The sequence below is a fragment of the Erpetoichthys calabaricus genome, chromosome 5 (assembly GCF_900747795.2).
Source record: "Erpetoichthys calabaricus chromosome 5, fErpCal1.3, whole genome shotgun sequence".
Taxonomy (NCBI): domain Eukaryota; kingdom Metazoa; phylum Chordata; class Cladistia; order Polypteriformes; family Polypteridae; genus Erpetoichthys; species Erpetoichthys calabaricus.
In genome coordinates this window covers 110,471,867-110,486,825 of record NC_041398.2, presented here as the reverse complement: position 1 = coordinate 110,486,825, position 14,959 = coordinate 110,471,867, and the positions used below count along the sequence as shown (strand labels likewise).

The following is a 14,959-nucleotide window of genomic DNA, read 5'->3' as shown; positions in this document are numbered from 1 at the left end:
TAAGAGGTGACATGAATTAGGTGTTTAAAATTATGAAAGGAATTGTTACAGTAGATTGAGACTGTTATTTTAAAACTAATTCAACAAGAATACATGGACATGGAAACTTAGTAAATAGTAAATTTCACAAAAACAAAAAAAGGTTTTTCTTTACACAGAGATCCACAGACACATGGAATAAGTTACCAAGTAGTGTGGTAGACAGTAGACCTTCAAAGCTTGACTTGACATTGTCTACGAGGAATTAAGTGAATAGGACTGGCAAGCTTTGCTGGTCTGAATGGCATGTCCTCATCTAAATTTTTCTAATGTTCTAATTAACTCTCTATTATGACAACTTACAGTAGCACACTGCCAGCACATTCACTGTCTTACAAGTATTTTGCTCAAGTGAAAGAAATAGCAAAAGATGTCTTGTTTTATTTTAAATTAGAAAAAATCTAATCACGTTAAAAGGAACAGGCCAAACGTTCTTGAAAATCTGACAAGCTTTATTAATGTTGTCCTCAATTAACTTAGAATGCTGAACTGATTCTAACCTTTTGAACACTTCAATATATTTGATTGATTAACTTTAAATTAAGTCTTCTTCTTCTACTTCTGCACTCTGAATGCAAAGGGTATATCTGATCAGTTTTGGGTAAGCACTGGATAACATGCTGAAAAATGATGTAATCATTATAATCAGTCAGTCAGTCATTCTTCAATCCGCTATATTCTAGCACAGGGTCACGGGGGTCTGCTGGAGCCAATCCCAGCCAACACAGGGCGCAAGGCAGGAACAAATCTCGGGCAGGGTGCCAACGAACCGCAGGACACACACACCCACACACTAAGCACACACTAGGGACCATTTAGGATCGGCAATGCACTTAACCTGCATGTCTTTGGACTGTGGGAGGAAACTGGAGTACCCGAAGGAAACCCACGCAGACACGGGGAGAACATGCAAACCCCACGCAGGGAGGACCTGGGAAGCGAACCTGGGTCTCCTTACTGCAAGGCAGCAGTGCTACCACTGCGCCACCGTGCCACCCGTAATCATTATAATGATGTTTTAAAATTAATAAAATATAAGGGATTCATTTTTTAAAACTCAGTTTATTTTAATTACATTTTATACTTTTAATCAATGCAGGAGAAGAGGCCACTTCAAGTAACAAGTTATTAACTGCTTGCTATAAGACTATGAAAACTGCCATTACAATAGCTAATTAGAACGTAAAACTACCATTACAGTAACTAACCCATTAACCCTGTTTTATCCTAATCAGGATCACAGCAAAACTGGAGCCTATCACAGCAAGCAAAGGCAGAAGGCAGAAACAATCCCTGGACAGGGTGACAGTCCATCACAGAGCAAGCGCACAGAAACACACACAAACACTAAGGCCAATTTAGCTTTGTCAGTCCACCTATCCTGATTGTCTTTAGACTGTGGGTAGAAATCAGGAGGTAGGACAAGCAAACTCCACATAGGGAGGACTTGGGATGTGAACCCTGGCAGAGGCTCATTCATACACTAATGTAAAATTATTATTTAATGTTAATCCTCATGTCTTTGAGAATGTGGAAGGAACACCCTAACAGATGTGGGGAGAAAATGGAAACAAGACACAGATAATGAAAGGATGCATGATTCGAACCCAGGACTCTGGATCTGTCAGACGGCCATGCTACTAACTGAATCACCAAGGCACCCCTATTTTCATTACACATTGCTTAACAGAAATGAGGTCAACAAGACCAGGGTTTAAAAGTCTAGACTCCTGTATTTTAATACATAGTTATAGTGGTGCTGTAAGAATTATGTTTCTGGACTTCTTTAGCGCCTTCAACACAATCCAACCTCTGCTCCTTAGAGGCAAGCTGACAGAGATGGGAGTAGATTCATACCTGGTGACATGGATCGTGGACTATCTTAAAGACAGACCTCAGTATGTGCGTCTCGGGAACTGCAGGTCTGACATTGTGGTCAGCAACACAGGAGCGCCGCAGGGGACTGTACTTTCTCCGGTCCTGTTCAGCCTATATACATCGTACTTCCAATACAACTCGGAGTCCTGCCACATGCAAAAGTTCACTGACGACACTGCTATCGTGGGCTGCATCAGGAGTGGGCAGGAGGAGGAGTATAGCAACCTAATCAAGGACTTTGTTAAATGGTATGACTCAAACCACCTACACCTGAACACCAGCAAAACCAAGGAGCTGGTGGTGGATTTTAGGAGACCCAGGCACCTCCTGGACCCCGTGATCATCAGAGGTGACTGTGTGCAGAGGGTGCAGACCTATAAATACCTGGGAGTGCAGCTGGATGAAAAATTGGACTGGACTGCCAATACTGATGCTCTGTGCAAGAGAGGACAGAGCCAACTATACTTCCTTAGAAGGCTGGCGTCCTTCAACATCTGCAATAAGATGCTGCAGATATTCTATCAGACAGTTGTGGCAAGTGCCCTCTTCTACTCAGTGGTGTGCTGGGGAGGCAGCATAAAGAAGAGGGATGCCTCATGCCTAGACAGACTGGTGAGGAAGGCAGGCTCTACTGTAGGTATGGAGCTGGACAGTTTGACATCTGTGGCAGAGCGATGGGCAATCAGCAGGCTCCTGTCAATCATGGAGAATCCACTGCATCCACTAAACAGTATCATCTCCAGACAGAGGAGCAGCTTCAGTGACAGACTGCTGTCAATGTCCTGCTCCATTGACAGACTGAGGAGATTGTTCCTCCCCCACACTACGCAACTCTTCAGTTCCACCCAGGGGGGTAAACGTTAACATTATACAAAGCTATTGTCTGTTTTTACCTGCATTTTTTATCACTCTTTAATTTAATATTGTTTTTAATCTATCTATTACTCTGCAAGGTAGTTTGCAAAAGTTATATGTAATATTAAAAAAGAGGGAGGACCAAATAAAAATACATTTCAGAAGAAATGCGCTTTAAGTGATAATCATCTACACAAAACCTTCAGCTACTCTACTTAAATTTCCTTTATTCAAGCATTTGTATCTAGATGCTTTTCTCATGATCATGAATTGCTCATATTGGTAGTCAGTGAAATCAGCATCATTACACTTAACAATTATCTGAGCTGACGACATGACAAGCACAGCCACTAAAAACATACCAGTAATCCATGATTTACTGGCTTAGCAGGTTGACTTCAAATGCTCAGATCAAACTAGCTCAACTTCGAGGTTCAGAGGGAGACACTTCATTTGTCTGTGTTCTGACTTTATGGCGTGTATAACTGTAAGACTGGGAACTGGACAACATAAAATCCAGTGGGTCACCATCTTCGTTACAGTTGCAGTTATCACACTCAGAGCTTACTCCTAACACAGAGATAAGGAATATTAATCAATGCTGGAATGCCACAACAAACCAGAATGATAAGAAAACCTTATACCTTTACTGAAATCCTTCATTAAATGTTATGAACCCTTTATAGAAATAAATTACTTTCACTTCTATGACTGTTCAGGATTTTAATATTTTCAATAATACTACAGTTTTTTAGTTTAACTTCTTGCTGAGGCAAAACATTTTTTTCTCCCATGCACACATGGCCAGCCAATCAGATCATACCTATAATGACAATCTGATTCATTCCCATTATCTCACACATGTCATTACCCAAGACAATTGGAAGGATGAGATGTAGCTGCATTACAAAGAAAGCAAGGCGATTTTTCACTGCTTTATTGCATACCGTTAAAAACTTTGAACCACAAAAGGACGGCGTACACTTTTGCGGAATCTCTTCGCGTACGTGTTCAGCTTTTCACTAGTAGTCAAAGGCGCTATATAAAAAGACTATGATAATACAGCACGGATTGTACAGTCTGTGGTCGTGCAGCACTGGTATATTGCCATATCGGCGATGCTGCAGACCACCACATACAGCATGGTTCTTGGGGGGAAAAAAGAGATTTGTTGCTTGGAAAGGAAGGCTGCTTCATCGGTCCCAAAAAATGGAAATTGGGTATCACCGTTCAGATGCAATCTTTTGTTTGCAAAGTTGTACTTCTTTTTTGCTCGTTTTGTAGTGGACTTCCTTTTACCAGACAAACAAAAAGCACAATCGGAAAGCTTCCGTTTTCCCGCATCTGTCTAGCTACTAACCTGTCGTCGCCCTCAACCTCATTGAGGAATGCCAAGTCAAGTCACAGGCATGAAATTAACTTGTTAGCTAACAAATTTTCGTAGAACAGCATAATAATAATAATTACACCATCCTGGCTGCCAAGGATGATTACAGAAGTCTATTTTTTCCTCTCCCCAAGCGGAGAAATACGACCCCATTTCGACTTGTATGCAATGACAGCTGCCTTTACGTTGTGTAATAAGGAAGCAGACATCAGCTTTATATGTGGATGCTGATTTTTAAATAGGGCAAATGCCACTTCGAGCTGAAGTTGCCACTTACCTTCCACCCGGGAGCGTAGATCGGACACAGTTTTCTGTACAGCCGGCATGCCTCCGATTTAGTCCGGTGGTGGTGGTGGCGGCGGCGGCGGCAGCAGAGGATAAAGGCACCTGTCAAACTGTAACTCTTCCCACGCCCCTCTTTCTTTCTTACTGTGCCTCTTCGCCTTCACAGGCGAACGCTTTAATTTCAAAGCCGCCCCGCGTATGCTATTCGAACACCTTACGCCGATCGCTAGAGCTTCTCATCCGCATCTGCACCTGACGTCCGACCACAGGGTGGGAAGTGAAGGGGAGGGGATAACGCTGCAAACAGAGATAAGCCAAAAAGCCCAAGTCAGATCTCACACGGCTCGTTGGCGGAAAGACAACAGCACTGATTAGGGTAGGCTTGTGTTGACAAGATAGCAGGCAACTCCCCCCACCCTGCACGCCCCCAGGTCAAAAGATCGAGCGAGAAAAGGCGCCCTCGTTTCCCAAACTGAAGTGACACTGAAGGAGCTTTCTTTTACTACGGCGTATACCACTGCTCGGCGATGAGCGGGAGGCGCCGGCCTGCCGCACACAAGGGCCGCTCGTGGAGACGCAGCGCTACTACAAGAAACGAAACCGAGTGAGCTGGTCGACCCTTTTCTCTCTGTTTTTCGAAATCCCTTTTGCGTTGACTTGTAGCTCTTTAGTAACAGGTCACAATTGATATCCATTCAATTTTAACTACACAATCGCGGAACCCCAAGACAAAGAGGCGACATTGCGAGTGACAACATCCAGACGACGTGCTTCACGGCAAGCACGCTGCAGCTGCCTTTCAAAGTTACGAGGTGTGTTATCTGTACGTGTTTATATAGAGGAACACCGAATTCAGAGCTGTGCGCGTTATGTATCGCCACTTATCACACCGTGGGCAGCACTAAGACTGAATGTGTGCATCTCTTAGGTTTGATGTCTGTACGGTAAAAGAAGAGTTTCATTCAAATACGAACCGTTAGGTGAACCGAAACGTGAAGAGTTTGCTGTTTTCACGTAATATGTCAGAGCACTACAACACGCAACGCGTCCACTGTTACAAAACGGATGTGCTGTATAATACGAATGGTAAATGTACGGATCGGAAGCCCATCGTTAATAGTTTTAACGCATTCTTCATTTGTGACTAATGGTGAGACAAGAGAGCGCGTCACGTGATTGTGAGAAGACACCCCTTCCCCCTCGTGGAACATCTTCAATCACGTTCACGCTGTCAGTGAGAAGTAATTTTGGAATCGAGGGACCGGAAAGTCGGCTTCTGGCGGTGAGGTCACGTGTTGGAGAGTAGATTTGGGTTATTGTCTATTGGCATGTTTAGTATAACGGGGTTTAGCTTGTATATCGAATATAGTGCAGTTTCCTATTGTCGCTATTATGGTATTGTGGCCATAACACCAACAGTTGTAAAAGTCATTCATTTATTCGAGCAGAATTGTTTTAAAATAATAACAGTGCCTAGGCATTTATATGGAAAATTGTACTCCAAATTTTAAACATCTGTAGTTTCTGTACAGCAGTGCAGTGTTTTTCCAACCAGTTCAAATTTTAACTAATTTCCTGCCATAATTATGCAAGCTGTTATTTCCTAATTTGTATGTTTCAGTGTTAATCCAAACATTACTAAACTGGGATTGCTAAATTTTAGTTGGTATTTAGTAAGCATTAATGCACACCATTTAGATGCAATCTTTGGGGAGAACTCCAAGCATGCTCAGTATACTGATGACACAACTGTGGTAAGCCTGGTATATAACAACAATGAGCAGGCTAACCTAAAAGTAGTGGAGAGCCCATCACACTAGTGTCAGGGCAACTGCCTACTCCTGAATGTCAGCAAGACAAAGAAGTTGATTGTGGAAGTTTTGAGAAGATAACAGAGACATTACCACTCATCAGTGTTAACAGCTCTACGGGAGAAAGGGTGGGCAGTTTCAGATACCTTGGTGTTCACATTACAAAGGACCTGACCTGATCCAAACATATCAATACCTTGATAGATAAGGCACAACAAATGTTTTTGCCACCTCAGACACCACAGACTGGCCTCCCAGCTAGTAAAGAACTTCTACATATCCACCACTGAAAATATCCTAACAGGAAGTATTAGTGCCTGGTTTGGGAACAACACAAAGCAAGACTGCAAAGCTCTGCAGGGAGCTGAACACATCACTGGGTGTGCTCTCCTTAATTTCCAGGACACCTATACCATGAGATGTTGGGTTTAAAATTTGATTTTATCATGGATTTTAAAATTGTCATCTTCATCCTCATCAGAATTTCATTTTACTTTTCCTGGGTAAATAAAATGATCAGTGATGCCAGCCATCTGAGCAGTGGCGTCTTTTCTGTGCTGAGGTCATAAAAACGATAACACTGCCTGAAGACCAAGGAAGAGCTTTTTCCACAGTTCTTCTGCATCTTGAATTGCAAAAGTGTCTAGAACTACATGATGCCCTATTGTTAGGTCTCCTACATCAAGTTATTTAAATTATTTATTTACTTGTTATTTATCATTTATTTTTTTTTGTTTTTTATTTCGCCTTATACAATTTCTTGTATTAGGAATTTGTCAGTTTTCGCATACCCCTTGGGGTCAGAGCACAGGGTCAGCCATTGTACAGCACCCCTGGAGCAATTGAAGGTTAAGAGCTTTGTTCAAGGGCCCAGCGGAGTAGGATCTCTTTTGGCAGTGACGGGAATTCGAACCGGAAACCTTTGGGATACCAGCGCAGATCCTTAGCCTCAGAGCCACCACTCCGCTATTTGTAATTATATTAATGATTTTTATTGATATTTATTAAGTAATGTATTATTGTTATTGTCCTTTGTATTCCTTTTAGATGCACATCATTGGAATTGAGCAACTAAACATTTCACTACTTATTGTACTGTATGTGTAACTTGAATGTGACAATAAATTTCAACTTGATTTTATTTGATTCAGAAAATATTTAGACCCCTTCACTTTCTGCACACTTTATTGTGTTGTAGAAATACATTGTACTTGTCATTCCAATAGATGGTACATCACAAACATTAACACTGCTTTTACAAATACCATACCAAATGGCATTTAACATAGATGTACACTTTGCATGCTGCACTGCAAATGTTAATGGTAAGGTCTAGGTTGATTACTTAGATTTCAACCCATTTTAGACTGGTAGCACAGCTAGTTTACTAGTAAATTCACTTGTGGTTCTCACAATAAAGTCATGTAACTGCAGTTTTTCAGCATTCAGTGTTGTTTGTCCCTGTGTTTGCTCTGCCACTTGTTAATTGTCATTATATTAAGGGTGCAAATTCTACAGCAAATATGTATGTTAATCAGAAAATAAGAAACAGAATTAAGCATTTAAAGTGATGGCAAAAATACATGCACTTCTATATTTCTTCTAACTGCAAATCTGATACTAGGATGATTTTCTGAATGCAAAAAAAAAGGAAAAGAAGAAAAAAAAACTATTTAAAAGATATCAATTAGTGGTAAATGACTCATTGATTGTGAAACTGACTGGAAAAACCTGCAGCCCCATGATGCCACCAGGAATGAACTTGAAAAGCATTGCTGCTTTCAATCAAAGAGCATTGTGTTACAAAATACAAAAGTATAATTTAACTCAGCACAGCTTTGTTTTTCAAGCAACTGACTTGAACTGAAACTTGTTACACACCAACTCCTCAGCATAAGTCAGGTTTTTAACCTATAACATTTGGCTTTGCCCCACCCCTCAAGGATGGTTCTGATTTAGAGCAAGTGAAAAGGAATTATACAGCATGATCTACCAACAGAGAAACAACTCCATGCAAATTGTGATGGAAGTGTGATAATTAACATGCTTACTTTTTAGCCAAAAAAATCTAGGTTTGAATCCAACCTATTTGCTGTATCTTGTATGCAAGAGTTTCTTTCACTATTTTGTTATGGTCTGAAGTTGTGGGGGGAGGGGGGGTGTTCAGTACCGTTTGTGGTTTTTAGTGTAATAGCTCACAATTACACCATCTGTCCAACCCTGTTTCTTTGTCATTAGTGTATATGCATACGTAAGATTTTTGACATATATATGTTTCTGCATAGCCTGTGGGGCAGCTTGATGTTGAAGTAAGTGGTCATAACCCCGCAGGTAACTCAGATCTCATAATAAAATGTATTAAAAATGCTGTACAGCAAAGTTTAATCAACACAAGCATTTGAACAATATAAAATGAGCCTTGAAAAACACAAAAACATCAACATATAAATGATACACACAGATTGAGATGGCACAGTATGAAATTACTATAAATTATTTATTATTAATCAAGTGTTCAACACAAACATTTATGAAATTTCTTTGCAAGAGCTGAGTTGAAGTGACATTAACATATACGCTTTTATGTTATGTAGTGCGTGAGATCCATACACATACATGCACATGAGGTTGCAGAGGTGACCGTGATACTAAATCAGAGGTGAATGCCAATGTCCATTTATAACACAATAACAAATATTTATAGTTTAGTATAGTATTTATTTATTGACAACAAGTCACATCATACATTGATTAGCATTGGGCCCCCAATCTTGTGGGGATCCCGGGCAACTGCCCAGCGTGCCCATGCGTTAAGACAGCCCTAATCTGCAGGCCTGAAAAGATATCAAACATCAGAAAATAGATTCTACTGTGTTCTGACATGTGTGATCATGAAAATCACGTGGGCTTAGGAAGAACAGGACTCTTAGGCTTAAATCAGTTTGCAGACTCCAACTGGCTCTACTGAGGGAAACCAAGAAAAACAAGCATTTAGTGTCAAGGTTAAACCCTTAATGAGCAGAGCAAGAGCAGGTAATCGGTGTATGGACGTGCACAAAACAACAGAGACAGCATCCGAGATTAGGAACAATATATACATTATCTGAACCTGTTTATCCAGGGCAAGATCGCAGGAACCTGAAACCTACCCCAGTAGGTTTGGATGTAAGGCAGGAAAAATCCCTGGTATGCAAAATGTATGATGTTAAGAACAAAAAGTATATAATATTTCAACTATCTATTTTGAGAGGGAGAGAAAAATTGAAAAAAGGGGGACAAGTATTTTAAAACATAATTCTGATACTGGATTATTTTCACAATATCAGGTATTTTGAGCTGTGAATATAAACTAAAAAAAGATAAATTAATAAATATAGAATAAATACAAAAACACATTAGTAGGTTTAGTTTTTCACCAGTTGGCAGGTTTGTACTGCTACGTTGTTAAATGACTTTTTTAAAGCAAAAGTGATTGGTCAGTAACAATATGCTGATATTGTATGATGCAAGCAAAGCAGGCACCTGAGAAATAAACTGAAACGTTACTCACTTGTGATTTTTCTGTCTCACGGTAAAGGTTTTGTTGATCAGCACATTCCGATTTCAGGTGTTTGAATTACATCAAGCATAAAGAAAGGCAGCACAGTAAATCGCTTTCTATTTCACTTTGTTACGTGCCTGTATTCAGCTTGAACTGTCAACGCAAATGTTGTGTGAACAGCAGCCCTCCACCACCAGCCGCCATTCAGTAGATGAATATATGCGGGTGGCTCGTGGTGGATTACTTTCTGTTTCAAAGTTAAAAGTTACAAGGATTAAAGACTAATGACAAGAATATTCATTCAAAAATGAAAACTAAAAGTATTTTTAGTATATTATTAGATTTTTTCAGTTAGTCTTTCCAGCTACTGTACTTTAATAGTTTCGTTTAATTCTAGTTTTCATTTCGGCTTTGTTAATAATTTTATTTCAGTTTACGAAAATGTTTTTTTTTAATAATAGTTTCAGCTTTGATTTTAGTTTTCGTTAACTATGATAACCTTGGAAAGGACTACAAAATATTACAAATTACAGGAAAACATCCCCCCATATTACAGTGAATCACCAGCTGGCTGACGTATTGAATGCCTTTTATTGCAGGTTTGATAAGCCACAGAATAAAAAGGACATTGTCAGCCCTTTCAGTGTACAGATTTATACAACTCCCTATCCACCCAACACAGATTCTCCCACTAACCCTGCATTAAATATCTCTGAAGAGGATGTGTGTCAGCTCTTCAAAGGACAACACACTAAGAAAGCATCAGGTCTGGATGGGGTCTCACCATCCTGCTTAAAAATCTGTGCTGATCAACTGACCTCTGTCTTCCCTCATATTTACAACAAACCATTAGTGTTGTGTGAAGTTATGCTTCAAACAACCCAATATCATACCAATCCCCAAAAAATTTAGTGTAAAGTGTTGAATGACTACAGGCCTGTTGCTCTGACATTTGTGGTCATGAAGACCTTTGGGAGACTGATGTTAGCTCATTTGAAGGACATTGCATCTCCATTATTGGACCCCCTTCAGTTTGCTTATCGAGAGAACTGGAAAATGGATGCTGCAGTGAACAACAGTCTACACTATATTCTGCAACATCTTCACAACCCAGGGACATATGCAAGGATTCTGTTTGTAGACTTCAGCTCTGTTTTCAACACAATAATCCAGAATCTCCTCCACTCAAAACTCACCCAGCTTTCTGTCCCTGCCTCCACCTGTGAATGGATCACCAATTTCCTGACCAATAGGAAACAGCAGGTGAAACTGGGGAAACTCACATCTAGCTATTGTACAATCAAAAAGGGAGCCCCCCAGGGATGTGTGCTCCCCCCACTGCTCTTCTCCTTCTCTGCACCTCTAAGGACCCCTCAGTCAAACCTATCAAATATGTGGATGATACAACCATCATTGGGCTCATCAGAAATGGTGAAAGTCTGCATACAGACGGGAGGTTGAGCAGCTGGTCCTTTGGTATAGTCAGAACAATCTGGAGCTAAACACTCTCAAAACTGTGAAGATGGCAGTGAATTTTAGCAGAGGTCCCACAATATTATGCCCCTTCTCCATACTTAATACTGCTGTGAAAGTTGTGGATGTTTCTGGGGTGTACAGTATAATCTCCCGGGACTTGAAATAAACCAATGTAGGATCCATCATTAAAAGGGCAAAACAGTGAATGAACTACCTGTGACAGCTGAAGAAGTTCAACCTTCCACAGGAGCTGCTGATTCAGTTTTACACAGCAGTCATTGAGTCTATTCTCAGCTCATCCATAACAGTGTGGTTTGGATCAGTGCCTAAACATGACAAAAATAGGTTACAATTTATTATTACAATTACAATTTATTGCCCAATAAATCTGATTCTGATTCTAAAATTACAGCAAAGTTTGGAAATAATACCCAAGCAAACATGGAAAACAAATTCAGCAGTTTCAAAATAGTAAGTGGTTTGATATACTATAATGTGATCTATTGACAGTCAAAGAGCACCAAACAAGTTGGTATGGTGGTTTAATAGTTACACCCACTACCTTTTAACCAAGAAGTTTGGGTCTGATTCCCACTCATTGCATTTAACTTTTTTGTTTAATCAAAAATTACCTTCACTATTTTTGTTTTGGCTCCAAGACATTGCCTCTATATTTATTTATTGAAATATGGGCTTCATTGCACCTGAAGATAAAACAAAGAATATACTAACAATAGTTCTGTACCAAATTCAAACAGTTTTAAGTTTAATAAATTTAGTAATATGTAATTTCGGCTAGTTGTCTATAAGTTGTTCGGATTCTTCATGAACATTCCAGTATCCTCTGGCAACCCACTGTTGTTCATGTTAGGCCGGGTATATACTTAATGCTTTGAAATGAGTGCACTTGAGGATGCTGCTGCTAAGCAATCAACATACTGACTATTCTTGCGTGTGTACTTTAAGTAAATCTGGAGGATTCCACCAGGTGGCAGTGCAAGAAATCATCACGGTCAGAAAACAATGTCCAGTTTTGCTGTGTTGGTAGTTATGGGAAAAAAAATGTTAAAGAAAAAAAATCTTTGCATTCTGATGCTGTTGTGAAAGTGCAAAAAAAAAAAAAAAAAAACAGCAACACGGAAAATGGTATGTGAGACCTTTAAATGTATCATGTCATTACAATGGGGAATATTCAATGCTTATATTGCCCATGTGAAAAATGGATGAAAAAAAGTACCATGAATATATTGAATACAACATGTCAGCATTTAAGTTTGATATTTTGCTTCACTGCATCGAACCATTCATCAAACAACAAAACACACAGATTTGGTATGTCACATACCAAAAACTTGAATACACATGTCACACATATTTTTTTCTGGTACTGCAACTCATGCATGCATCACATTAATTTCTGACGACGTGTTCAGAGAGCACATCAAAAGAATTCTGGGATCACTGTGCATCCATGATGCACATGTGTACTTGTTTTGAGGGTGAAGTATAAATTGGCTCTTAGAGTCAGTAGCTAGATAAGGCGCAAGGTGAAGAGAGAGGTGGCGAAGGCTAAAGAAAAAGCGTATGATGAGTTGTATGAGAGGTTGGACACTAAATAGGGAGAAAAAGACCTGTACCAATTGGCTAGACAGAGGGGCCGAGCTGAGAAAGATGTGCAGCAGGTTAGGGTAATAAAGGATAAAGATGGAAACGTACTCACAAGTGAGGAGAGTGTGTTGAGCAGATGGAAAGAGTACTTTGAAAGGCTTATGAATGAAGAGAACAAGAGAGAGAAGAGGTTGGATGATGTGGAGATAGGGAATCAGGAAGTGCAACAGATTACCAAGGAGGAAGTAAGGACAGCTATGGATAGGATGAAGAATGGAAAAGCCGTTAGTCCAGATGACATACCTGTGGAAGCATGGAGGTGTTTAGGAGAGATGGCAGTGGAGTTTTTAACCTAATTGTTGAGGTGGAGATATGCTCTAGAGAGGAGAGGAATGAAGGTCAGTAGGAACAAGACAGAATACATGTGTGTAAATGAGAGGGAGGTCAGTGGAATGGTGAGGATGCAAGGGGTAGAGTTGGCGAAGGTGGATGAGTTTAAATACTTGGGATCAACAGTACAGAGTAATGGGGATTGTGGAAGAGAGGTGAAAAAGAGAGTGCAGGCAGGGTGGAATGGGTGGAGATGAGTGTCAGGAGTGATTTGTGACAGACCAATATCAGCAAGAGTGAAAGGGAAGGTCTACAGGACGGTAGTGAGACCGGCTATGTTATATAGGTTGGAGACGGTGGCACTGACCAGAAAGCAGGAGACAGAGCTGGAGGTGGCAGAGTTAAAGATACTAAGATTTGCATTGGGGGTGACAAGGATGGACAGGATTAGAAATGAGTACATTAGAGGTTCAGCTCAAGTTGGACAGTTGGGAGACAAAGTCAGAGAGGCGAGATTGCATTGGTTTGGACATGTGCAGAGGAGAGATGCTGGGTATATTGGGAGAAGGATGCTAAGGATAGAGCTGCCAGGCAAGAGAAAAAGAGGAAGGCCCAAGAGAAGGTTTATGGATGTGATGAGAGAGGACTTGCAGGTGATGGGTGTAACAGAACAAGATGCAGAGGACAGAAAGATATGGAAGAAGATGATCTGCTGTGGCGAACCCTTACTGGAGCAGCCGAAAGAAGAAGAAGAAGAAGAGAGTCAGTAGCTACTAAATGGGCCGGTTTATACTTCAAGCTCAGAACGCTTATCTCTTCTGAGCCTACTATCCCATCACCCAACGGTCGCAGAAATGGCAAAAAGCTCTCCCAGCTCAAGTCTTGATTATCTGGGAGTCAGGTACCGGGAGCTGTATAGTGTAAATAATATATCATTATTTGGAACACATGCATTTCATGTGTGTTCGGTGTCTACAAAGATCTGTGTAAGTGTAGCATGACAGAAATGTTGAACACATACCTAAAAGACAAACATTTTTCATGTTTTAGTACTAATGACAAAATATTGACATGAAGTGTATAATGTGTGAAGACTGTAGTCCAAATATCAAATAAGCACTTTCACAAAAGGTACAAGTATAACAAAACAAGTGTGCTTTTATTCAAGAATATAACCGAAGAAAAAGAAATCGGGTTAGTGTACTTCATTGTTAAAACTGCTTTGGTAGTACAGCTGTAAGAACTACTGACTCATAATCAAGAGGTTGCGAGTTTGAGCCTTGCCACGTCAAAAAATAAACATTTTGAGTAGTGAGCTGCTCGTATTGTTACTATTATACAATAAAAACATACATTTGATTTGAGTCTGTAACTGCTGGTGTAAATGTATGGTACTTGTAAAGGTTAGGGTTTTTTTTTAAATTCAGTTTTATTCTCTCAGTCGCGTTCACACTCGCCCCAATCTGACACTGTTAGTTTTCAAATAAATATGTGCTATAAAAGAGGTGTACTCAGATGAGGACAGGGTTCTACATCATAGAAAGAGAACAGAAGCCCTCCCTGCAAGAAACGTCCACTCACATGTAAGAATAACGCAGCTGCACCAGGCGTAAAGGCAAAAGATGGCACAGTCTGGATGCAGCAAGAGGTCCAGCGTAATCCTGCCAGTCAGTCTGCCCCACACCTGTCCTTCATTGAAACAGCACAGCTTACAGACCTCGCCAAGGTATCATGCAAAGCCCTGTTTGT

General features: G+C 40.3%; 2 protein-coding genes across 2 annotated transcripts in view; one reads left to right on the top strand and one right to left on the bottom strand.

Annotated features, from left to right (window-relative positions):
- Nucleotides 1–4,922, bottom strand: part of atp8a1 (ATPase phospholipid transporting 8A1) — a 338,290-nt gene extending 333,368 nt beyond the window's left edge. Inside the window, 1 exon segment of the mRNA XM_051928331.1 lies at nt 4,437–4,922. Coding sequence (XP_051784291.1) covers nt 4,437–4,485 — 49 coding nt within the window. The 5' untranslated portion in view covers nt 4,486–4,922.
- Nucleotides 1–14,959, top strand: part of slc30a9 (solute carrier family 30 member 9) — a 990,624-nt gene that overhangs the window by 627,061 nt on the left and 348,604 nt on the right. The gene's annotated exons all lie outside the window — the stretch shown is intronic.